The following is a 25,455-nucleotide window of genomic DNA, read 5'->3' on the forward strand; positions in this document are numbered from 1 at the left end:
GTTTTTCTTTTAATTCTGTTTCTTCTTTGAGTAAGGATGCATTGTGGCATGCTAGGCTAGGCCATCCTCATTCTAGAGCTTTAAGCTTAATGTTACCAGGTGTCATGTTTAATAAAGATTGTGAAGCTTGTATCTTGGGTAAACATTGTAAGACTGTCTTTCAAAGATCATCTACTCTTTATGAGAATTGTTTTGATCTTATTCATTCTGATGTGTGGACAGCTCCTTGTTTATCTAGGGATAGTTACAAGTATTTTGTCACTTTTATTGATGAAAAATCCAAATACACCTGGTTAACAATGATTAAAACAAAAGATAGGGTGCTAGATGCTTTTAAAAATTTCCAAGCATATGTTTCTAACCATTATAATGCCAAGATAAAGATTTTCAGGTCAGATAATGGTGGAGAGTATACTGGAAATGCTTTCAAAGATCACCTAGCCAAGCATGGGATTCTACATCAAACTAGTTGCCCATACACTCCTCAACAGAATGGCGTTGCTGAGAGGAAGAATAGACACCTTATGGAAGTTGCAAGATCCATGATGTTTCACACCAGTGTCCCCAAGAGGTATTGGAGTGATGCTGTAATTGTTGCTTGTTATCTGATCAACAGGACACCAACCAAGATACTAGGAGATCAATCCCCATTTGAAGTATTAAACAAGAGTCGGCCAGTGTTGGAACACTTGAGAATCTTTGGCTGTGTGTGCTATGTGCTAGTTCCTAGTGAGACCAGAAACAAGCTTGAAGCCAAGAGCACCAAGGCTATGTTCATTGGGTACTCTACAAGTCAAAAGGGTTACAAGTGTTTTGATACTAAGGCAAGAAGGATGTTGATCTCCCGGGATGTGAAATTCATGGAGGATAAGGGCTACTATGAGGGTGAGAACTGGAAGGATCTTGAGGATTTAACTCAGCAATCTGACAGAGCCAGGAGCTTGAGGATTATTATGGAGGGGCTAGGCATTGGAGTGTCCCAGGATCAGAGTAGTCAAGAACACACTACTCGGGAAGAACAAGATATCTCCCACCTTGAGCATGAGGGGGGAGATGAGCATGAGTCTGAAGCTGGAGGTCATGGAGATCAAGGCTCGGATCCTGCTCAAAGTGGAAGAAGATCAGATGATGAGCCAGCTGGTGATAGTGAGAGAGGTCAAGTGGTTGATCAAACTGAACAAGAAGAGACTAATGAAGGTCAAGAAGAAGCTGGCAGTGAACAAGAAGTGACTGAACAGCAAGTGGAACAGCAAGTGGAAGTTCCTTTGAGAAGGAGCACTAGAGTAAGGAAGGATCCTTCCTCTTGGGTAAACACAAGAGTGTACTACAATGCCCAAGCAGTGGAGCATCCTTCTCAAGCTGTATGCTCCTTTGCCGAGTATCCTGAAGAACATTGTGCTTTCATGGTGAGCTTGGATGAGAGCTACGTTCCAAGAAGCTATGAAGAAGCTATGTTAATTCAAGAGTGGAGAGATTCAGTCAATGCAGAGGCTGATGCAATGATAAGAAATGACACTTGGTATGAAAGCAAGTTACCTAAAGGGAAGAGAGCAGTTTCATGCAAGTGGATCTTTACCATAAAGTATCTACCTAATGGTAAGATAGACAGGAGGAAGACTAGACTGGTAGCAAGGGGCTTTACACAAACTTATGGAGAAGACTACATAGATACATTTGCTCCAGTCGCCAAGCTTCATACTATCAGAGTAGTGCTGTCTCTTGCAGTCAACCTTGAGTGGGATCTATGGCAAATGGATGTGAAGAATGCCTTTCTTCAGGGGGAGCTAGAAGATGAAGTCTACATGCTACCACCACCAGGAATGGAAGGGATGGTAAAACCAGGAAATGTTTTAAGACTGAAGAAAGCTATCTATGGGTTGAAGCAATCACCAAGGGCTTGGTATCACAAGCTCAGCACCACTCTGAATGGTAAAGGATTCAGAAAGTGTGAGTTGGATCACACACTCTTCACTCTGGTTACACCAGGAGGTATCATTGTTATTCTTGTATATGTTGATGATATTATCATTACTGGTTCTGATAAAACAGGTATACAAGATACCAAGGACTATCTCAAGTCTGTCTTTGACATAAAAGACTTGGGAGAGATGAAATATTTTCTTGGGATTGAGTTGTGCAGGTCCAAGGAAGGCTTATTCATATCTCAAAGAAAATATGCACTTGATCTTTTGAAAGATGCAGGTGCTTATGGAGGAAAGACTGCCAAGATGCCCATGGAGGATGGGTACAAGATTCCAAGAGAGGGGGAGATGGAAGATAGCAAGCCATTTCATGATCCCAAGTTGTATAGGAAGCTGGTGGGGAAGCTGATTTACCTTACTATCACTCGGCCAGACATATGTTTTGCAGTGAATCAAGTCAGTCAACATATGCAACAACCCAAGGAGCATCATTGGAGAATGGTGGAGAGAGTGCTGATGTATATCAATGGAACTCAAGGGTTAGGTGTATGGATGGGGTGCAACAAGAGCACTGAAGTGGTTGGTTACTGTGATGCGGATTGGGCTGGTGATAGGAATGATAGGAAGTCTACAACCGGGTACTGCACCTTCATTGGAGGAAACATGGTTACTTGGAAGAGCAAGAAGCAGAAGGTGGTGTCATGTTCAAGTGCTGAGGCTGAGTATAGAGCTATGCTGAAGCTTACTAATGAGCTAGTGTGGATCAAGGGGATCTTGAAGCACTTGGAGATCGAGCAAGCTACACCAATGACCATGCATTGTGACAATCAAGCTGCCATTCACATTGCTACAAACTCTGTGTTTCATGAGAGGACAAAACACATCGAGGTTGATTGTCACAAGGTAAGACAGATGATAGTTTTGGGAGTGATCTTGCCATGTTACACTAGAAGTGAAGATCAGTTGGCAGATGTATTCACCAAGGCAGCAAGGCAAAAGACAATGGAGTCCATACACATCAGGTTAGGACTCATTGATCTTTCACCCACTCAATAGTCCCCTGATCATGAGGTCTTTACTCTTTTTTCCTCATCAAAGTTTTGTCCCAATGGGTTTTCTTTGATGAGGTTTTTAATGAGGAAGATCTCATGGTCCTTCCAAGCTCGACTTGTTCCACATGGTCAAGCTTGAGGGGGAGTGTTGAAATGTGGTGAAAAGAGATGAGGAGTATTGGTATATTAAAGAGGAGATGAGAAGAGAAGTAACTTGTGAAAAGTTACCATGCAGTAAAAATAAAGTTACTGCATGGTAAATGGGTAAAAGCAAGAGTGTGAAGGTTAAAGTGAACTATGAAAGACTTGGGTTGAGGGAGAAGGATTGCATAGTGAACTAAACCAAAAGGAAGAAGAGAGGCGCGCCAAGTCTAGTGACCGTTTGTGGATAAGGTTGCTTTCCAGCCTGGTTAAAGCAAGGCAAAGCATGTGATCACTCTCAGCCTAGTGTTTAGCTTTAGTCTCTTGACCACACATGCTTGTAATAGTTACTTAAGCTGCGCAAACCCTTCTTAGCTCGTCTATATATATTTGTAACTCATCTCATAATAAGATTAACACTTTGGAGCCTCTTTCTCTCTAAGATCAAACATGATACTATTTGAGCAATATTAAATCTAGAAACTCTTTTCTCTTATTCTCTCTCGGATTCTCTCATAATCTCTCTTAATCTCTTATCATTCTCTTAATACCTAATCTATTCTCTAAAATCATATAGTATTTATGTATATATTATTTACTATATTTTAACTTTAGTAAACTACCATTGAAATTCTCTGCAGATGCATATTTTAAATATGAAAGTGTGTGTTCAGCTAAATATCTATTTTTTGATACCAAACAATCATTCTATTACATAAACTTGAGGTGATCAAGATAACTAGAGTAGAATAAAATAACCAACAAAAAATAACTCCCTATCAAAGGATCTAGCTGTTCTAGCTAAAAAAATTCTGAAATCTGATTATGAGCTCGTGGAACATGAATGATCTTAAAGTCCGAGAAGCATATAAGCAGCGTCTCTGTTCTCTCCAATTCCGTTGCAAAACTCGGCCAAGCATTAGGATCATGTATCATGGCTATCAATTCCTTGCAGTTTGTCCCAAACCTCTGGCACGAAGAGTGTTTAAGCATATTCTCCATCGTCCATCGCAGTGTCTCTACTTCCGAATGCAAGGCTGATTCGCGACGACTTAGGTTACGAGTCCCCATAAGTTGAATGTTTCCAGCACTATCCTTCCAGACCCATCCACATCCAGTAAAAAGTGCAGAGAAAATCCAGGATCCATCTACCAAGCAAATATTACCTAAACTTATGATTTGGAATTCTTCACGATTCTCATCTTGTACCACAATTGGAACCTTTTCATTTGCTTCAAACCAGGCTTGGCATTCACTTTCGGCATATCGAACTAGCTCCATAGGATCTCTATCTATTTCGTTGAAGAGTTTATCATTCCGAGGCTTCCATATATACCAGATAATCCAGGGATAAGGGTTCTTGTCTTATATTGGTTCCATAATGACGTTCTTCCTCCAGAATAGGTAATCCATATTTGTATAGACGCTTGACACATGAAATATTTCCAGACTTGTTGGAGTTGTCGATAATGCCCAAGCTTGTAGAGCCGGTGGGCATTCGAAAATGGCATGGGTTACAGACTCTTCTGGCTCTCCACATCTTGGACAAAATTATCACATCTCATATTGCATCTTGCTTAGTTCCTCGTAACCGCCATATGACCAGTTAACAGTTTCCAAATGAAATGGCATATCTTCTTGGGCGCCTTTATCTGCCAAACAAATGTTTGAAGTCTAGTGATACTTGGCTCCAATACCTCCTTATCATCATCTGGTATTTATGTATTTTAACTTTACTAATCTACTATTGAAATTTTCTGCAGATACATATTTTAAATATGAGAGTGTGTGTAGGTAAATATCCTTTTTTTGACATCAAACGGTCATTATATTACACAAACTTGAGGTGGTCTGGGTAACTAGACTGGAATAGCATAACCAACAAAAAATAACTCCCTATGAAATGATCTAGCTGTTTTAGCTAAAAGAAATCTGAAATCTGATTATGTGCTCGTGGAACATGAATGATCTTAAAGTCCAGGAAGCATATAAGCATCGTCTCTGTTCTCTCCAATTCCGTTGCAAAATTTGGCCAAGCATTAGGATATTGTATCATGACAATCAATTCCTTGCAGTATGTCCCAAACCTCTGGCACAAGGAGTGTTTAAGCATATTCTCCATCGTCCATCGCAGTGTCTCTACTTCCGAATACTAGGCTGATTCGCAACGACTTAGTTTACGAGTCCCGTAAGTTGAATGTTTCCAGCACTATCCTTCTAGACCCATCCACATCAAGTAAAAGTGCAGAGGAAGTCCAAGATCCATCTACCAAGCAAATATTGCCCAAACTTATGACTTCGGATTCTTCACGATTCTCATCTTGTACCACAATTGGAACCTTGTCATTTGCTTCAGACCAGGCTTGGCATTCACTTTTGGCATATCGAACTAGCTCCATAGGATCTCTATCTATTTCGCTGAAGAGTTTATCATTCCGAGGCTTCCATATATACCAGATAATCCAGGGATAAGAGTTCTTGTCTTATATTGGTTCCATAATTACATTCTTCCTCTAGAATAGGTAATCCATATTTGTATAGACGCTTGACACATGAAATATATCCAGACTTGTTGGAGTTGTCGATAATGCCCAAGCTTGTAGAGCCCGTGGACATTCGAAAATGGCATGGGTTACGGACTCTTCTGGCTCTTCACATCTTGGACAAAATTATCACATCCCATATTGCATCTTGCTTAGTTCCTCGTAACCGCCATATGGCCAGTTAACAGTTTCCAAATGAAATGGCATATCTTCTTGGGCGCTTTTATCTTCCAAACAAATGTTTGAAGTCTAGTGATACTTTGCTCCAATACCTCCTTATCATCCTCTGGTATTAATGTATATATTATTTACTATATTTTAACTTTACTAATCTACCATTGAAATTTTCTGCAGATGCATATTTTAAATATGAAAGTGTGTGTGCAGGTAAATATCCATCTTTTTGACATCAAACGGTCATTCTATTACACAAACTTGAGGTGGTCTGGGTAACTAGATTGGAATAGAATAACCAACAAAAAATAACTAGCTGTTTTAGCTAAAAAAAATTTGAAATCTGATTATGAGCTCGTGGAACATGAATGATCTTAAAGTCCGGGAAGCATATAAGCAGCGTCATGGGTAAATCCCTTATGGGTCTGCATAATCCCCTATGCCCCTGATTCATTAAACCGATGTGATAAGTCGAAATTGCCCTTCGTTCAAAAAAAAATTAGATTGAAAACCGAAACCGGTATCTAGGAGGTGTGTCGAATTCGTTTGGTGAGATTTGGTTTGGGTTTGCAACAGGATTTGATTGGAAACTTGGTCTGGTTTTGCTTAAAAAAAACAAACCCAATCGAACAAGAACAATTAATTCCCAATTAATTGGATTGGGAGCTTCTCCTTCCTTCTCTCTCTCGATCCATCCGCCATTGATCCTCCCTCCCTCTGTCCACAGCTCGTGCTCGTATTCCCAAAGACAGTGGAGCTCCGCCGTCTCTTGTCAGAGATGAGTCCTTTCCATACTCCCTTCCAGCAGGAGCATTCCGTCGAAGGAGGCGGTATGTTGTGTTCTCCGCCTTGTTCTTTCATTCATCAAAGTCTGGGTCTGGGTTGATTCGTGTCTGGGTCTATCAGTATAGTAAATTGGTATAAAATGGGAGTGAATTGGCAGTAGAATAGGGGAGGAAAGCATAGATTGTCTTGTTCGTCGGACAAGTGATAGAACTGAGTATAACTTGGGAACACTATTAACATCCGGTAGTACTATGTTTAACTTGGAATAACTCGGAACAACTTGTAGAACTGTAGATAACTGAAGTCTGTTTGTTGAATGTGTCCTATTTTTTGGCAGGATATAATGAGAAATGACGTCAACGTGCATTTTAAATTCAAAGAGCAGATCTTCGCTATAAATATGAAGAAATCAGTGGAGAAAATTACTTTGTCAATGATAAAAGAGAGGATCTATAAGAAGCTTGGGTTGGATGAAACAAAGGAGACACTGGAATTGAGCTACAATCCAATCGTCGTGGTAGGATGTGAGATACCTTCCAATATTATTGATGATGAGGATCTTTATATTTACCTAACGGGCATGGATAAAGAGAAGAGAAGGAGTCTTTTACTTGTGGAGACTACTGTTATATCAGAACCGGTAGATAAACTCTTGATTGTGTGTAAAAGTTCTGTTGGTATGAACTATGAAGAGTTGGAGCCATTGGAGGATGAAATTGGACATAATGCCATAACGTTGTACGTAGAAGAGAAGGAGGGAAATAACGAGGTGATAGAGGGTGATAAATACATGGTACAACGGAAGATGATGTTATGGAGACGGATACTGGTTTGGAGAATGGCATCGGTATGGAGACTGATACCGGAGTGCAGACTGATACCGGAGTGGAGACTGAAACCGGAATGGAGAATGGGACCGGTATGGAGACTGATACCGGAGTGAAGACTGAAACCGGAACGGAGACTGGTACCGCTGCGGAGACTGGTACCGCTGCGGAGACTGGTACCGCTGTGGAGACTGCTACCACTGCGGAGACTGATACAATTGTTCCAACTGCTGAAAAATATGCTGAACAGCCACCTGCTAATAGAATCTGCAAAATATATAGAGGAGTGGGGTGATGGGTTGAGTTTGAGTAAGCATGACGAATTTCCAAGTAAGAAGGCAGTTCAGGAGATGGTCGATAGAGCTGCATTTGCTGAATGCTATCATTATATCACTAAAAAGTCTGATCGTAACCGATTGGTGGTAAGATGTTCGCAGCCTAACTGTAAATGGGGATTACGAGCTGCAAGGATTGGTGAGACTGAAATTTTCTCCATTAGAAGCTACACGAAGATGCATACATGCTTACGGAGTAGCCAAAGTAACAGCAACGATAAGAGAAGAGGGTCTGCAGAACTAGTGTCAGCATTTTTGATTGAGCAATATCCAGGAGACATTGAAACTCCAACTCCGAAAGTGATTACGGGTCTCGTTAAGTTCCATCTTGGTGTCATGATATCGTATTCTACAGCGTTGCATGGGAAGAATCTGGCGGCTTGTGAACGACGTGGTAGTCCAGAAGATAGCTACAAGATGATGAATTGCCATTTGCACATGGTAGAGCAAGTGAATCCGGGAACAAAAACCTGTTTGAAACTGGATGAGGCAGGTAAATTCAAGTACCTGTTCATAGCCTTGGGAGCTTGCATTGAAGGATTCACAGTAATGAGGAAAGTGATAATCGTTGACGCGACATGGCTTAAGAACGGATATGGGGGTGTTCTTGTTTTCGCAAAAGCTCAAGATCCTAATCTTCACCATTATCCACTTGCGTTTGCAGTGCTAGACGGAGAGAATCATGCTAGCTGGACTTGGTTTTTCGAGAACCTAAAAAGAGCTATACCAGACTCTTCAGAACTGGTTTTCATGACTGACAGAAATCAGAGCCTGATCTTCGCTATAGGAAACTTGTATCCACAGGCTCACCATGGTCATTGTTTATGGCATTTGAAGGAAAATGTGAAAGGGCATGCTTGCAACGTCAACAGAGATGTAGTCGGGCATAGATTCATGGAGCTGGGCAAATATTACACGGTGGCTGACTTCAACGCTGCTTACGAGTCATTTAAGAGAAGATATCCTTCGGCTTGGCAGTATGTGGAGGAGCACACCGAGAAAGACAAATGGGCTAGAGTTTTTTTTTCACGTGACAGGTACAACTTGGACACAAGCAACAGTGTGGAATCAATGAACAATGTGTTTAAAGAGGCAAGGAGGTGGGCTTTAATACCAATGCTGGATTGTATCATCAGGACATTCTCTGATTGGTTTAATCAACATCGGAAGGATGCTGCTTCTGGGTCGCTCGAAACGAAACTGGTGCCTCTTGTTGAGAACTACTTGCACGATCTATGGGCTGTTGCACGAACGCTGCCTGTGCGGGAGCTTAATAGTTACGAGCTTGAATACGAGATCACCGGCAATGATGGAAATATGTATTTGGCAAGCTTGGTTACAAAATCATGTTCTTGTAAGGTGTGGGACTATGAGAAGTTTCCTTGTATGCACGGACTGGCTGCTTACATATATTACACAAATGACGTTGATGGCGGCGTTGGCAGGCGCCGTGATATCCACATTGTATATCATGAGCTCTGCTCCCGATACTACTGGACAGAAATGTGGGCATTAGCATATTCAAGGATGCTTTATGTAGTTCCAGACAGGTCTTCGTGAAATGTACCTGATCATATCAGAGAGGTTCAGATCATACCTCCCGATCGAATCACGCGGAAGGGAAGGAAAAGATTTAAAAGGCATCCATCTTGTGGCGAACGGCATAAAAGGACACAGAACAAAAGGCGGCCAAGGCAAAACTATGGTTTCAATTTTTTGTTATTTGGAAATGGCAGTGCGGCGACAGCCTGAAAGTTGGTTATTTGTGATGTATGGCTCGGGTTCTGTTTGGTAAAACTTTGTAAAACTTGTTTTCTGTGTAAAACTGCGTAAAACTTGATTATCTGCTTGGTAATACTCTGTGTTTTGTTTTTAAGAGAAATTAGTGTTATTTATATCAAAACTTGTGTACCATAGTTTTACATCTTGATTCCTCGACTCTAACATATATTCAAACGTGTTTTACCAAAAAAAAAATAGATTTTTTGTAAAACTCGAAACATAGTCAATACAAACCTTGAGTTTCTACTCACACTTTCTCAACAAAGATCGTGATGATCAATAAAATTTTAAAATTTTATTACAACCGTAATATTTATACATAGTATATCCTGGGTAACATTTAAAAATAATTAAATCGAAAGTAAAACTTAAAAAAAAATTGAAAGGGTTAGTAACACTAAATTTGTTAGAAATCACCAAAAATATAACTATGAACAAAGTTCGTAACACCAGTATATTTGGTATAACTAACAACGAATCTTTGGGAAGGAAATGAATATTTCGTTTGGCGCCTAATATTTTTATTTTTTTATCAAACCAAAATTTTCAAGAGTTCCAAGAGGATCTCTCTCTCTCTCTCTCTCTCTCTCTCTCTCTCTCTCTCTCTCTCCTCTCTCTCTCTCTCTCTCTCTCTCTCTCTCTCTCTCCTCTCTCTCTCTCTCTCTCTCTCTCTCTCTCTCTCTCTCTCTCTCTCTCTCTCCCTTCATTCCTTTTCTCTCTCTCTCTCTCTCTCTCTCTCTCTCTCTCTCTCTCTCTCTCTCCTTCATTCCTTTCTCTAATTTGTCAATGCTCATGGAGTTCCAAGAGGAATGGTGTCACTCTTCTTTCCACAAAAGCATGGAAACAACCACTTGGCCAAGCTTGATGGATAGTTTGTTTTTGTAAAGTTTGTTTTTTGTTTTTGTAAAGTTTGTTTTTGTTCTTCAATTGATGTATAGTTAGTTCCTTGTTTTTGTTCTTCAATTTATGGATCTAAAGATACAAATTGTCTTTTTGTGAGCATTTTCAATTGATGTATTCCGGTTCTCTCTTCCCTTTGATCTATAGTTTGTTTTTGTTCTCCAATTGATGGATCTAAAGTATTTCTATGCTATTTTAGGTAAAGTACATAAAATACATTAGACAAAAGATAAATTAAAGTACATAATTCCATCCGATGAACATAATAAAAAGAAACAACACTAACATAATAAAAAAAAACAACAACTACTTTAGTTCTTCTTAGATCCCTTCTTTCCCTTCTTCTTACCCTCAACCGTGGCCAACCTTTCCTCAATGACGTTCTGCCTCTCCAACACGGTCTCCAGCTTATTTCCAAGACTTTTCACGAGCTTGACCAAGTCCTCCAACATCTTCTTATGTTCTGCCACTTCTTCAACTGGCGCAACGTCTTCAAGGACTGCCTGTGCTGCTGCAGTTGCTTTCCGAGCTTCCATGTCTTCTTCATACATGTCTTTGAAAAAGACTGTGTATCCTTCATTGATACGCTGAATCCAGCTGTCCACAGCAATATCAGGCTTTTCGTCGTCGTCATCCTCTTCCCATACATCAGCCAAAAGAGTCTTTTCTTCATCATTCAAGGTAGGCACGATGCTGTCGATTTCCCGTGGCTGACAACAAAGATTAATTAAAAACAGTTCTCAAAGTTTTACATATCTAGATTACCTAGTTTTACATAGTTCTCCAAGTTTTACCTATCTAGAATACCTAGTTTTACATAGTTCTCCAAGTTTTATATATCTAGATTACCTAGTTTTACATAGTTCTCCAAGTTTTACCTATCTAGAATACCTAGTTTTACATAGTTCTCCAAGTTTTACCTATCTAGATTACCTAGTTTTACATAGTTCTCCCAGTTTCACCTACTTAATATCCCGATTACGAATGAACTTGGTAGGAGGAAGAACATGTACCTTTATCTTATCCAGTTCTTGATTAACACTTGATAGAGGAAACCCTTTCATTTCTGTCTTTTTGAACTTTGACCGGCACATCCTCGGACATTCTGGATTAGCTCCTTCAACCGGTTCTGTAAACTTAACTCCCAGCTGAGGTATTGCCTCGAAAGCAAGACGCTACAAAACCCACATTAAAAGTCAAAAACAATACTAAAAGTTAGATAATTTTCTAATTTTTTATTACTTTACCTCTAGTGGAATACAGAAACCCGGAAGTGGCCATAGCGTCTTCTCTTTCACCAATCCTCCAAAATGATCCATTGTGTGAGAGATCTCCTTAACCATATAATCAAAGGAGTATCTCCCCCATGGAAAGGTCTTGCAGTATCCAAGATCATCGACAGCTCTTTGGAAAAAATCCAATACATCATTGGCTCCAGGACCGACTTTCATTTGGGCACAAACAACACTTCCTAAAAAGAAGAGAACCATCATCTTCAGCCTGTCTTTGTGGCCTCCCATTGCCAACAGTTTCGCTTTCACATCCTCCAACCTTATTGATTCGCCGTTCTTGAAATGACGCTTCACAAATTTCTTTTCACCAAAATCCTTGTATCCGAGAGGATAGTTGCGGCAGTTTAGGCCTGATATCAATGCGTGTTCCCTCAGCCCATAACGGATGGGAACACCATTGACAACAAACCACACTTCTCTCATCTTCTGAACATCAACAGTATGCAGTAGCAGCATCCACATTCCATGAACCTTGTGGTTTGAACTCTTCTTCTTCTTCCTCCTATTGAACTATTCTTGGGATTTTGCATCCAGTTGCTTGTGGAACAAGTGACAGAATTGTGGATGCTCCTGAAACCACCTCCTCTCCGAATTAGTTGCCTCTGGGCTCAGTGAAAAAAACGTCTCAATAACGTCTGCTATCATAAATCTTGTCCCTAGCTTGATTTGTTTCTTGTACTCCGATACATAGAAGAACATCCTAGTTGGCTTTACTGCCTCGGTTTCCTCAACTTCCTGCAATTAACATGTAGTTGTACGTCAGTGATTCAATATTGTTTTACCAAGTTATATATAACTCCTATATCCATAACTCCTAGTATTCCTTATTCGAGTTTAAGTATTACTAGTTTTATCAATAATTTTACTCCTAGTTTTCTTTGTATACCTAAGTATTACTAGTTTTATCAATAATGTTAGTTCTAGCAGTTGTAAATTAGACTCCCTAGTATTACTAGTTTTTAATTCCTTAGTATTACTAGTTTTACAGTTGTTCCATACAGTTATACTCATAACTCCCTAGTTTTCCTTCACCATAATCGATTCCTAAATTCTAAATTCTAAATTCTTACCTCATCCGTCTCTCTCTCTTCTTCGACCTCTGGTGTGGACTTTGGTGCTGCTGTTTCCTCCTCCATGTCTTTATCCTTGCCTCCTAAAACCTCATCACCGTTTACATCCGATGCAGACGCATCTTTGCCATCTCCGCTTTCACGCGCCTCGTCCTCTCCACTTTCATGCGCCTCTTCGTCCTCCTCGGAGCCTTCTTTCTCACCATCGCCGTCTTCCTCGTCGTCCTTTGTTCCCTCGATGTCTTCCTCGTCGGAGCCTTCTTTCTCACCATCGTCGTCTTCCTCGTCGTCGGAGCCTTCTTTCTCACCATCGTCGTCGTCCTCGCCGTCTTCCTCGGCGTTTTCCTTGCCGTCTGGGTCGCCGTCTTCCTCTTTTTCTTCCACATAGCTTCCTCTTGTTCTTCCACTGACGGCGGAACTGGTGGAACTTCAGTTTCCGTTTCCGGCGCACCTTTGTTCCCTTTAGACACAACAGCCGCTGCAGCTTCCAAGAGGTAGTTCATCGGCGCCGTCGAAGATTCTTCCGCCGTCTCCTTCGTTTTCACCGTTTTTTTCTTCTTTGTCTTACTCTCTGCTTCTTTCCTCGGAATCTCTTTCCTCTTCCCTCCTCTTCTTGTTTCAACCATCTTCGATCGACGAAACTTCCCAACCAAAGAGAGAGAGCAAGTTGAATGGACGGAAAATTGATTTGGGTTTCTAGGGTTCGAAAATGGGGAAAAGGGGGAAGAAGGCACAAAGAAATCGAAGAAACTGAAGGGTTTATGGAAAACGGTTAAGTAAATAGATGGATGGAACCGATTCAAAATTAGCTGAACCAGGTTGATTTGGTTTGGTTTCTTCGATTTATCAATGATTTACGGTTTAGGTTTGGCTCTTCAATTTAGATCGGTTAGAGCCGAATAGAGCCAGGTAAAACTCGTAAATATGTCAAGTTTCCTACGGTTTTCTTGTCTTTTACTTATTTTCTCACTTAAACATTTTTTCTTTTTCTTCTGTTTTAAAATAGGTCCTTCGAAGATTGATGTTCAAGATATAGGGGCAGTGGTGCACTTGTCCCTTCGACGGCCACTAGATCGAAGAAGAGAAAACAAACCTCTGGTTCCTAACACCTTTTTCCGAATTTTAACGAATTTTGATTGCAAGTTTTCTGAAATTGTTCTTTTTCTTCTGTCGACCAAGAGTTTTCTTTAGAGGATGGGCCAAAGTACAACATTGGTCATTTGGGCTTAACCCCAGACGAAAATCTCTTATATATTAAATCACAAGTTACTTAACCAATTAGATTTTGATATTTCTCATTTTTCAAAAAAAATTAAAAATAAAAAGAATTATACCACAATTTTCTGTTGACAAAATAACCACAATTTCTATTACAAATATTTTTATAACTGCAAAACTTCAGGTTCCTGATTTTCTCCCACTACAAATATCAACTGTCTTTCTTTTAAGTATATAACATTCAAAAAACAATTATTTTCTATATTGGTTTCCTCTCTTTCTCCTTCTTTCTTTTTCTTCTGTTAAGAGTTTTCTGTGAATTATGCATGGTTGTAGATGATTTTATCGTACTAATATAAATGGTGAAATCAGAGCTTTGTTTGGTATCAGAAATCAACATGAAAACTTATCTTCAACTTTTCTTGAAAATAGGTAAACACACTTATATTTAAAATGATAATATCTAAAATATGTGAAAAATTGTCAAAAATATCATTTTTATAGTACCACTTTTCATGTTTACACTAACCACTTTTACTACTATTTTTAACGAAGGGTTTAGATTTGAAGGTTTATGATTTAGATTTGATGTTTTTTGGTTTAGGGTATATAGTTTAGGGTTTAGAGTAAAGGACTTAAGGTTTATAGTTGAGATTTTAGGGTTTAGGGTTTAGGATATTGAATTTAGGGTATATAGTTTAGGGCTTAGGATTTAGAGTTGAGAATTTATGGTATAGGATTTAGAGTTGGGGATTTAGAGTTTAGAATTTGGGGTTAGAATTTTGAAAAGTATATAAAAATAAAGATATAAGAGTCTTTAATCTTTTAATAAATAAAGTATTTTTGTAAATGTGTCTTTACTTGTGGTAAAAATGAATAATGGTATTTTCAAAGTGGTATTTTAAAAAATTCCCCAAAATATGTTAAATAGGCAAAACTCAGTTTTGTTTATGTTTCTTATATAGCAGGGAAATAGATGTCAAACTTCTCTGAAACATAAACTGATAAAAACAATATTTAAAGGGAATTAGAAAAAGGAGAATGTGAGTAATTTCGATTAGTACATATGAGAAGCTTTATCGGGAGAGAAAATTCCAATTTATATACTTAGTATTTATGTATATATTATTTACTATATTTTAGTTTTACTAAACTACCATTGAAATTTTCTGCAGATGCATATTTTAAATATGAAAGTGTGTGTGCAGGTAAATATCCTTTTTTTGATATCAAACGGTCATTCTATTACATAAACTTGAGGTGATCTGGATAACTAGAGTAGAATAAAATAACCAACAAAAAATAACTCCCTATCAAAGGATCTAGCTGTTCTAGTTAAAAAAATTCTGAAAACTGATTATGAGCTCGTGGAACATGAATAATCTTAAAGTCCGGGAAGCATATAAGCAACGTCTCTGTTCTCTCCAATTCTGTTGCAAAACTCGGCCAAGCATTAGGATCCTGTATCATGGCTATCAATTCCTTGTAGTTTGTCCCAAACCTCTGGCACGAGGAGTGTTTAAGCATATTCTCCATCGTCTATCGCAGTGTCTCTACTTCCGAATGCAAGGCTGATTCGCGACGACTTAGGTTACGAGTCCCCATAAGTTGAATGTTTCCAGCACTATCCTTCCTGACTCATCCACATCCAGTAAAAAGTGCAGAGGAAAGGATCCATCTACCAAGCAAATATTACCTAAACTTATGATTTGGAATTCTTCACGATTCTCATCTTGTACCACAATTGGAACCTTGTCATTTGCTTCAAACCAGGCTTGGCATTCACTTTCGGCATATCGAACTAGCTCCATAGGATCTCTATCTATTTCGCTGAAGAGTTTATCATTCCGAGGCTTCCATATATACCAGATAATCCAGGGATAAGGGTTCTTGTCTTATATTGGTTCCATAATGACATTCTTCCTCCAGAATAGGTAATCCATATTTGTATAGACGCTTGACACATGAAATATTTCCAGACTTGTTGGAGTAGTCGATAATGCCCAAGCTTGTAGAGCCGGTGGGCATTCGAAAATGGCATGGGTTACAGACTCTTCTGGCTCTCCACATCTTGGACAAAATTATCACATCTCATATTGCATCTTGCTTAATTCCTCGTAACCGCCTTATGACCAGTTAACAGTTTCCAAATGAAATGGCATATCTTCTTGGGCCTCTTTATCTTCCAAAAAAATGTTTGAAGTCTAGTGATACTTGGCTCCAACACCTCCTTATCATCGTCTGGTATTTATGTATTTTAACTTTACTAATCTACCATTGAAATTTTCTGCAGATGCATATTTTAAATATGAAAGTGTGTGTGTAGGTAAATATCCAATTTTTTGACATCAAACGGTCATTCTATTACACAAACTTGAGGTGGTCTGGGTAACTAGACTGGAATAGCATAACCAACAAAAAATAACTCCCTATGAAATGATCTAGCTGTTTTAGCTAAAAGAAATCTGAAATCTGATTATGAGCTCGTGGAACATGAATGATCTTAAAGTCCAGGAAGCATATAAGAATCGTCTCTGTTCTCTCCAATTCCGTTGTAAAATTTGGCCAAGCATTAGGATATTGTATCATGGCAATCAATTCCTTGTAGTCTGTCCCAAACCTCTGGCACGAGGAGTGTTTAAGCATATTCTCCATCGTCCATCGCAGTGTCTCTACTTCCGAATGCAAGGCTGATTCGCGACGACTTAGTTTATGAGTCCTGTAAGTTGAATGTTTCCAGCACTATCCTTCTAGACCCATCCACATCCAGTAAAAAGTGCAGAGGAAGTCCAATATCCATCTACCAAGCAAATATTGCCCAAACTTATGACTTGGGATTCTTCACGATTCTCATCTTGTACCACAATTGGAACCTTGTCATTTGCTTCAGACCAGGCTTGGCATTCACTTTCGGCATATCGAACTAGCTCCATAGGATCTCTATCTATTTCGCTGAAGAGTTTATCATTCCGAGGCTTCCATATATACCAGATAATCCAGGGATAAGAGTTCTTGTCTTATATTGGTTCCATAATGACGTTCTTCCTCCAGAATAAGTAATCCATATTTGTATAGACGCTTGACACATGAAATATTTCCAGACTTGTTGGAGTTGTCGATAATGCCCAAGCTTGTAGAGCCGGTGGGCATTCGAAAATGGCATGGGTTACGGACTCTTCTGACTCTCCACATCTTGGACAAAATTATCACATCTCATATTGCATCTTGCTTAGCTCCTCGTAACCGCCATATGACCAGTTAACAGTTTCCAAATGAAATGTCATATCTTCTTGGGCGCTTTTATCTTCCAAACAAATGTTTGAAGTCTAGTGATACTTTGCTCCAATACCTCCTTATCATCCTCTGGTATTATGTATATATTATTTACTATATTTTAACTTTACTAATCTACCATTGAAATTTTCAGCAGATGCATATTTTAAATATGAAAGTGTGTGTGCAGGTAAATATCCATCTTTTTGACATCAAACGGTCATTCTATTACACAAACTTGAGGTGATCTGGGTAACTAGAATGGAATAGAATAACCAACAAAAAATAACTAGCTGTTTTAGCTAAAAAAAATTTGAAATCTGATTATGAGCTCGTGGAACATGAATGATCTTAAAGTCCGGGAAGCATATAAGCAGCGTCTCTGTTCTCTCCAATTCCGTTGCAAAACTCGGCCAAGCATTAGGATCATGTATCATGGCAATCAATTCCTTGCAGTCTGTCCCAAACCTCTGGCACGAGGAGTGTTTAAGCATATTCTCCATCGTCCATCACAGTGTCTCTATTTCTGAATGCAAGGCTGATTCGCGACGACTTAGTTTACGAGTCCCCATAAGTTTAATGTTTCCAGCACTATCCTTCCAGACCCATCCACATCTCGTAAAAAGGGCAGAGGAAGTCCAGGATCCATCTACCAAGCAAATATTACCCAAACTTATGACTTGGGATTCTTCACGATTCACATCTTGTACCACAATTGGAACCTTGTCATTTGCTTCAGACCAGGCTTGGCATTCATTTTCTGCATATCAAACTAGCTCCATAGGATCTCTATCTATTCCCATGAAGACTTTATCATTCCAAGCCTTCCATATATACCAGATAATCCAAGGATAAGGGTTCTTGTCTTATACTGGTTCCATAATGACGTTCTTCCTCCAGAATAGGTAATCCATATTTGTATAGACGCTTGACACATGAAATATTTCCAGATAGTTGGAGTTGTCGATAATGCCCAAGCTTGTAGAGCCGGTGGGCATTCGAAAATGGCATGGGTTACGGATTCTTCTGGCTCTCCACATCTTGGACAAAAATTATCACATCTCATATTGCATCTTGCTTAGTTCCTCGTAACTGCCATATGACCAATTAACAGTTTCCAAATGAAATGGCATATCTTCTTGGGTGCATTTATCTTCCAAACAAATGTTTGAAGTCTAGTGATACTTTGCTCCAATACCTCATTATCACCCTCTGGTTTTAGTAAATTCTGAGTTACCCAATATCCAGATTTGACAATATATTGTCCATTCCTTGTGTAGTTCCAGCAGTAAGTATCCTGACGATGTATAGAACTTATGGTTAAACTCTTTATAAGTGGAATATCATCAGGACCAACATAGTCCTCCAGTAGATCAACGTCCACTCCTTTGATGTCTGATTTATGAGATTGCTTACTCGCATATTCGGGTGCATGATAGGTGCTACAGGGGTAGCCGATCTAGCGGGTGTTGTTGGAATCCATGGATCCACCCACACCTTAACATCATATCCAGAATGTATCTTCTGTCTAATCTCCAATATCAGTAGCTTTCTTGCCGCTGAAATGCTATACCACACATAAGATATGCAACTAGCCAGATTTACTCGTAATGGCGAACTTAATCTGTAATATCTTCCCCTCAAGACCCAGGCGATCAGCGAATTAGGATATTGGACTAGCCTCCCTAGTTTTTTTGCCAATAAAGCCAGGTTGAACTCAAGGATCATACGGAAACCAATCCCACCGTCATCTCTTGATAGACAGATTTTCTCTCATTTTGTCCAGTGTATTCTTCTTTTTGATGGATTTGAGCTCCACCAGAATTGAGCAATAGCACTTGCAAGCTTTTCACAAATCTCCAAAGTAAGCAGAAACGTAGACATAACGTATGTCGGAAGAGCAAGTAAAATTGACTTAATTAACACTTCCTTCCCTCCTTTTGAGAGCCATCTCCCTGTCCACCCATTCACTCTATGCATTAACTTGTCTTTTAGGAACGCGAAAAAATTGCATTTGGAACCACTAATATCTTCTGTGATACCTAAGTAGGTTCTCATCCCACCTTCGTTATGTATTCTAAGGGCATCTTTAATCTCTTGTCTAGTAGTTACGTTAATCCGCTTACCAAAGAATAAGGAGGATTTATCGAAGTTGATACATTGGCCTGATGCTTTACCATATATCCTGACCATTTTCATTACTTCTTCACATTCACGGGGCTACGGCTTACAGAAGAAAAAGTTATCATCAGCAAAAGAAAGGTGGGATACTGATGGACACGCGCGTGTGACACGCATCCTTGTTACCTTGCCTTGGCTCTCTACATGATTAAGAAGGCTAGCGAGCGCTTACGTGCACAGAATAAAAATGAAAGGAGACAAAGGATCTCTTTGGCGTAGACCTCTACCTGAAACAATATTTCCTCTTGGCTCACATTAGCACTTTATATTTTATCAACAAAATGCAACGCATTATCCAAGAGATCCATATCTCTGAAAAGCCCATCTTGCGCATGACGACTTCAATAAACGACCATTGCATCCTATCATATGCTTTGTTCATGTTCGTCTTAATGGTCATCCTTTTATTGCGTTCACTTGGTTTAATACGCAGGACATAAAATATCTCTTGAGCAATCATAACATTGTTCGATATCTGTCTTCCAGCAACGAAAGCAGACTGGATTTCTGATATCAAACTTGATAGCACTTTCTTTAATCTAATCTCTGCCATAAGACTTTAAAGATTATTTTGTAATTGATATTACACAAGCTGATGGACCTAAAATGAACCATTTCATTGGGTTTTGTTGTTTTCGGGATTAGACAAATATTTGAATTTATTTTCATATTTTGTCAACTATCACAAGGTAAGAACGGTGGTTTGAAAAAGTAATGATGGTTTGTCTTGTAGGAAGCTGGGGTTTAGAACGGTGGTTGGCATATTTTGTACTCAATAACCTTTCATCTATACATATACAGTGTTCTTTTAAGAAAGTGAATTAGTTAGTACATTTATAGGTTATGCTCTTAACTAAGAGATAAGTGGTTGCATACTTGGGTTGCCAAAAAAAAGTGGTTACACACAGCCCACTTGCACCATCAAATCACAACGCCAGCTAACAAAAGAGACCACCTAAAATCCCTCTTTAATGTGTTATCTTTGTTCATTGGTTTTGCAACAAAGATAGAAATGCAAGCATAAGGCAAAAACAAAATGGCTATCGGAGGATCAGCTCTTGATGTAGCCGGCGGCAGCTGCAATATAGACTCCAAGATCACAGCCACAGTGGTCATGACATGCGTTGTGGTCGCTTCTAGCGGTCTCATATTTGGCTACGACATTGGAATATCAGGTTACAATTTAAAGAAAAAAAAAGTAAGTTTCGAACATGAAACGAAACATTTTAATTATATTTTTTCTATTCCAATTTAACAAAGGGGGCGTAACGACGATGAAGCCGTTTCTTGAGAAATTCTTTCCAACCGTTCTCAAAAAAGCTTCGGAAGCTAAGCCAAATGTGTACTGCGTCTATGACAGCCAACTTCTAACGGCCTTCACATCAAGTCTTTATGTTGCTGGCTTAGTCGCTTCCTTAGTTGCTAGCCGTCTCACGGCAGCTTACGGTCGCCGCACCACCATGATTCTTGGTGGTTTGACTTTCCTATTTGGTGCCGTCATCAGTGGCTTTGCTGCCAACATTGTCATGCTCCTCTTCGGACGGATTTTGCTAGGATTTGGTGTTGGTTTCACCAACCAAGTAATATTTCAATCTCTTTAAATTCCATAATCTGTTTTTTTTTTATGTTGATAAGTATCCGTTTTATAATTGGAATTCAGGTTGATTTTTCTTCCTTTTAGGTCTTACAATAACTAAAAAGTCTAAATCCAATCAAAACATAAATTTCAGTTTGGTTATGGTTGGGATTCAGAAAATTTAGTTCTGATTTTCGGTTTGAAAAAATGAAAGATAAATAAATAAAGATTTAATCATATTATATTTATGCAACTAAATATGTTTTATGAACTCTCTGTTCATTCGATTTGGTGTACTTTAGTTAATACCTTAATAGGTCGGTTCCAGTTTCACGGGTGAACCATGTAAACAAACTTGGGTTGGATTTTTATCGGTTTATGCATCATATATAGTGTGGTATACTTTGGTTTTTACTTTTTACAGTCACGGTGAAGAAAATACTAATTTTTGAATGTCTACGGGATACGCTAGGCTGCGCCGGTATATCTCTCGGAGGTAGCACCGCCGCAATGGCGTGGAGCCTTCAATACCGGTTTTCAGTTCTTCATCGGCATCGGAGTTGTAGCAGCCAATTTGTTAAACTACCTCACAGCCAACCACCACAACGGCTGGCGTATCTCACTCGGCCTAGCCACTTTACCAGCCATGATCATGACCGGTGGTTGTTTATTCATCTCCGATACGCCTTCTAGCCTCTTGGCCCGTGGTAATCACGACCTTGCTCGCGTGTCTTTGTTTAAAATACGTGGTGCCAACAATAGAACTGACGTGGAAGCCGAACTAGCAGAGCTAGTTAAGTCGAGCCAGTTAGCTACAGAAGCTAGAGCCGAGCCGTTTAAGACGATATTGAAGAGGCAGTACAGGCCCCAGCTTGTGGTTGCTGTCGCGATACCTTGTTTTCAACAATTAACGGGTATCACGATTAATGCGTTCTATGCGCCGGTTCTATTTAGATCTGTCGGATTTGGTTCTGGTCCGGCTCTTATTGCGACGTTAATGCTTGGGTTGGTTAATCTTGCTTCGATTCTTGTTTCAACGATGGTTATTGACCGGTATGGTAGACGGTTCTTGTTCATTTCTGGTGGTATTCAGATGTTTGTCTGTCAGGTACGTTCTAACTAAGTTACGAATTAATAGTGTATGCAAATACCATTTACACGCACTTTTTTAATGTTTATAACTGATAGGTATTTTCATAAGATGAATTCAACATTTTCTAAGAAACTTTATGTTAATAATTTAAATGCAAATTATTTATCATATTGCTCTTCACTAACTCTGGTTATACAGTGTGCCAATACTACATTCGTCCCGTATGTCTAAAACGATTTACCATTTATTTCTGCTTCTTTTCAGTTTTATGTATATTTTAGCTCATTTTGGTCAACTGTCTCTAGAATATTCAATCTGTATTTTGGTCAAATGGATTTAAGACATTAATGCAAAACTAATTTACTCATTATGTTGAACTATTAAGTTATGTTTTAGTAGAAAGTATGTTTCAACTAGGTGATGTTTCAGACTTTATATAAATAGATTTTAAAATCACCTCACATTCACATTAAATATCTTATATAACAAAACAGGGAGAATTTTTTTTTTTGTTGTTTTGATTGCCGTTTCTTAAACTATGCTAAAAAGGAACCAATATAATGTTAAAAAAAGGAACAAAATATACGGAGATTAAATGCTAAAAGGTTGACAAAATAAAACACACGTGTTTAGTCCGTTCATGGACTTTAAGACAAGCCTGCGTCGCTAACTCTCTCGCATGTACAGGTGGCAGTGGCTGCATTACTAGCAGCAACAGTAGGAGCCGCCGGAGACGGAGAGATGACGAAGGGCTACGCCGTCACAGTTGTGGTGTTGTTGTGCATATACGCAGCTGGATTTGGTTGGTCTTGGGGGCCACTGAGCTGGCTGGTCCCGAGTGAGATATTCCCGCTCAAGTTACGCCCGGCTGGTCAGAGCTTAAGCGTTGCCCTGAACTTCGCCGCAACGTTCCTTATCGCTCAGACTTTCCTTGCAACCCTTTGCCATTTCAAGTTTGGTGCATTCTTGTTTTACGGTGGATGGATCTTGTTAATGACGGTGTTTGTCGTGATGTTCTTGCCGGAGACCAAAGGGATCCATGTGGATTATATGTACCAAGTTTGGGAGAAGCATTGGTTTTGGGGACGATTCACCAAATCAACTTCAACTTGAAAATGAAAAAATGGTGCACTCTTTTGCGGCTTCCATGGATATTACTTTCTTGATCAAATTAGCATCGTATATGTATATTTCGATCAGAAACTTTCTATTGCTGTGTTTAATCTTGTGAGTTGATATAGTTATTCTCTGATTGATATCTTCAGTAAACTAGACCAATTACATGTAATAACTTTATGTTTCTCACTCTATTCTTGTTTAATCAGAATTCGGCAGGCACATACAAGAAGTATTCACCAATACGATGGTGAGTTAATTGAAAAATGTTTATTGATGACCGAAATAGATGATTACAAGAGAAAAATACTTCCTCGGTTTTATTAAAGTGTCACTTATACATATTTACTATTCACGATGATTAAGATAAAATATAAAAATGTATCCTCATTTAATGTATGATTATCTAAACGAAAATGATTCAAATAAATTTGTATTGGTTAGTCAAAAGAGTAAGAAAGAGACTATGTAAAAAAAAATTACATTGAAAATATAGAATGACATTTTTTTGAACAAGAAGAAAATGATAGAATAACACTTTTTAAAAAACAGAGGAAGTAAGAAGTAGATCAAATTGACAAGAATAAGGATAACGGCGTAAACCTTAGATTTTGTGCCAAATTATATGTAGTATTTGTGAATATCCTTCCTCGGTCTTCGGTCTACCCCTTATATACAAGTCTTCGTTCTTTTTTTATCTTCTAGTCGGTCATAAATTGTGCCGACTTCATCTTTGAATAGGCTGGCTTGAACTCAATTGGACTCAATGGTGAGAGGGGACACCATTCTAAATGAATTTGCAAGAATTTGTACAAAGAATAAATATCTCGGTGCTTGTTTTTCAAACGAAGCAGAACTTCCTTCTTGGCCAATAATCAAATTGTAGCTTGGTTTAGATTAAACTGTTCCGGATTGGTTTAAAATTAATCAGTCAATAATTAATCCATAAACCGGGTCTCAGTTTACTTTCGGAAGTGGGAACATTGCTTCTAAGAAGACGAGAAACATGCCGCTGTTTTAGGTTTAAGTAGGCATAATGATGATGTCTCTTCGCTCTCGTACCTTCTTATTATAAATAAAGAGTTGAGTGCGGGGTCGTTCGTAGCCAAGTGGTTACTGAGCTCTGCCTTCGGGTCCTGGCGTGAGGGGTTCAACCCCTCCCTACTTCAGTTTGAGGATTAAAGGTCCAAAGTTACCAAAATTGACAAAAAAATAAAGAGTTGAGTTGTCATTCCTTCATTTCTTCTCACGATTAAATGATAAAATCCTCAAAAGTCTCTTTCTCCTCATCTTTCAATATATTATTTTCTGTTATGCTACCGTTGTTTAATTAGATTTTACGATCTGTATTCTATGTCAGTTCTTTGTATATGTTCAAGGAAAGGAAAAATAAACATCTGTGCTTAAAATTTGCATTTGGAAATGTAGAATGACATTATTTTGAATACGTCATTCTACATTCCAGTGCAATTTTTATCATAGATCTTCAAGGAAGGGAAAAACAGCTATCTTTTCAATAGTAGATGTTCGAGGAAGGGAAAAACGATATTTGTTTCTTCAAGTCCAGGTCCAGACATCTCTGGTTGTTCTACTCCTGCTACTGATCTACTTAAGACTCATCTAAATGCTTTGAGAGATATAGCCGGTTTAGATTTCTATCATCAACAGCTGGTCATATATGCCGATGAAACGTGTAAAGCTGATTGAGATGGTCAAGAGGCAAGACATGATCATACCACATCAAATGTTTTCGGCAATGACTCAAAAGAAGAAAAAGAAATATGATATCCTTCAGACGAACATGTTCACCCGATTTGTCTATACCGAAATGGATGCTTTGTCTACCATCCTGCTGTTGTTGTTGATCAAATCAGTCCGTCAACTGTGGTAAAACAAGATTGGCCAGAAATCGAGCTGACGCGGTCTGATTCTTTTTGGATATAGAAAAAGTTGTCATTTTCACTATTTTGTGATTTCATTTGTTTAATGATGATTTCTATTCTTCGTATATATTATCAATTTTTTAAAATATCAAAATATTTTAATTTTTTAAGTTTAAGATGTTTTAAATTTGAAATATATATTAATATTTTGTTTAAAATAATATAGAGAAAAAATATGAGATAAAATAGTGAGGTGATGTGTTAAATTTTATTAAACAAAACATCATAGTT

At 38.7% G+C, this 25,455-nt stretch overlaps 4 protein-coding genes across 4 annotated transcripts; 2 read left to right on the forward strand and 2 right to left on the reverse strand.

Annotated features, from left to right (window-relative positions):
• The first annotated feature begins 7,795 nt into the window (after nt 1–7,795).
• LOC108820190 (protein FAR1-RELATED SEQUENCE 5-like) lies at nt 7,796–9,340 on the forward strand. The gene has a single exon (XM_018593166.1). The coding sequence runs from the start codon at nt 7,796–7,798 to the stop codon at nt 9,338–9,340; it is 1,545 nt and encodes a 514-aa protein (XP_018448668.1).
• Nucleotides 9,341–10,773: 1,433 nt separating this feature from the next.
• LOC108820192 (uncharacterized protein At3g43530-like) lies at nt 10,774–12,216 on the reverse strand. Its single transcript, XM_018593167.2, has 3 exons — nt 11,710–12,216; nt 11,476–11,637; nt 10,774–11,172 (listed from the first exon to the last, which is right to left on the reverse strand). The coding sequence occupies exons 1-3, from the start codon at nt 12,214–12,216 to the stop codon at nt 10,774–10,776; spliced, it is 1,068 nt and encodes a 355-aa protein (XP_018448669.1).
• A 48-nt stretch (nt 12,217–12,264) lies between these two features.
• LOC130499019 (nonsense-mediated mRNA decay protein 2-like) lies at nt 12,265–13,450 on the reverse strand. Its single transcript, XM_056992908.1, has 3 exons — nt 13,276–13,450; nt 12,825–13,195; nt 12,265–12,489 (listed from the first exon to the last, which is right to left on the reverse strand). The coding sequence occupies exons 1-3, from the start codon at nt 13,448–13,450 to the stop codon at nt 12,265–12,267; spliced, it is 771 nt and encodes a 256-aa protein (XP_056848888.1).
• A 6,884-nt stretch (nt 13,451–20,334) lies between these two features.
• On the forward strand, nt 20,335–23,473 carry LOC108821656 (sugar transport protein 5). The gene is made up of 4 exons (XM_018594652.2): nt 20,335–20,671; nt 20,757–21,076; nt 21,545–22,180; nt 22,853–23,473. The coding sequence occupies exons 1-4, from the start codon at nt 20,533–20,535 to the stop codon at nt 23,276–23,278; spliced, it is 1,521 nt and encodes a 506-aa protein (XP_018450154.1). The 5' UTR covers nt 20,335–20,532; the 3' UTR covers nt 23,279–23,473.
• Nucleotides 23,474–25,455: the final 1,982 nt, after the last annotated feature.

This window comes from Raphanus sativus, chromosome 8 (genome assembly GCF_000801105.2).
Source record: "Raphanus sativus cultivar WK10039 chromosome 8, ASM80110v3, whole genome shotgun sequence".
NCBI classification, from domain to species: domain Eukaryota; kingdom Viridiplantae; phylum Streptophyta; class Magnoliopsida; order Brassicales; family Brassicaceae; genus Raphanus; species Raphanus sativus.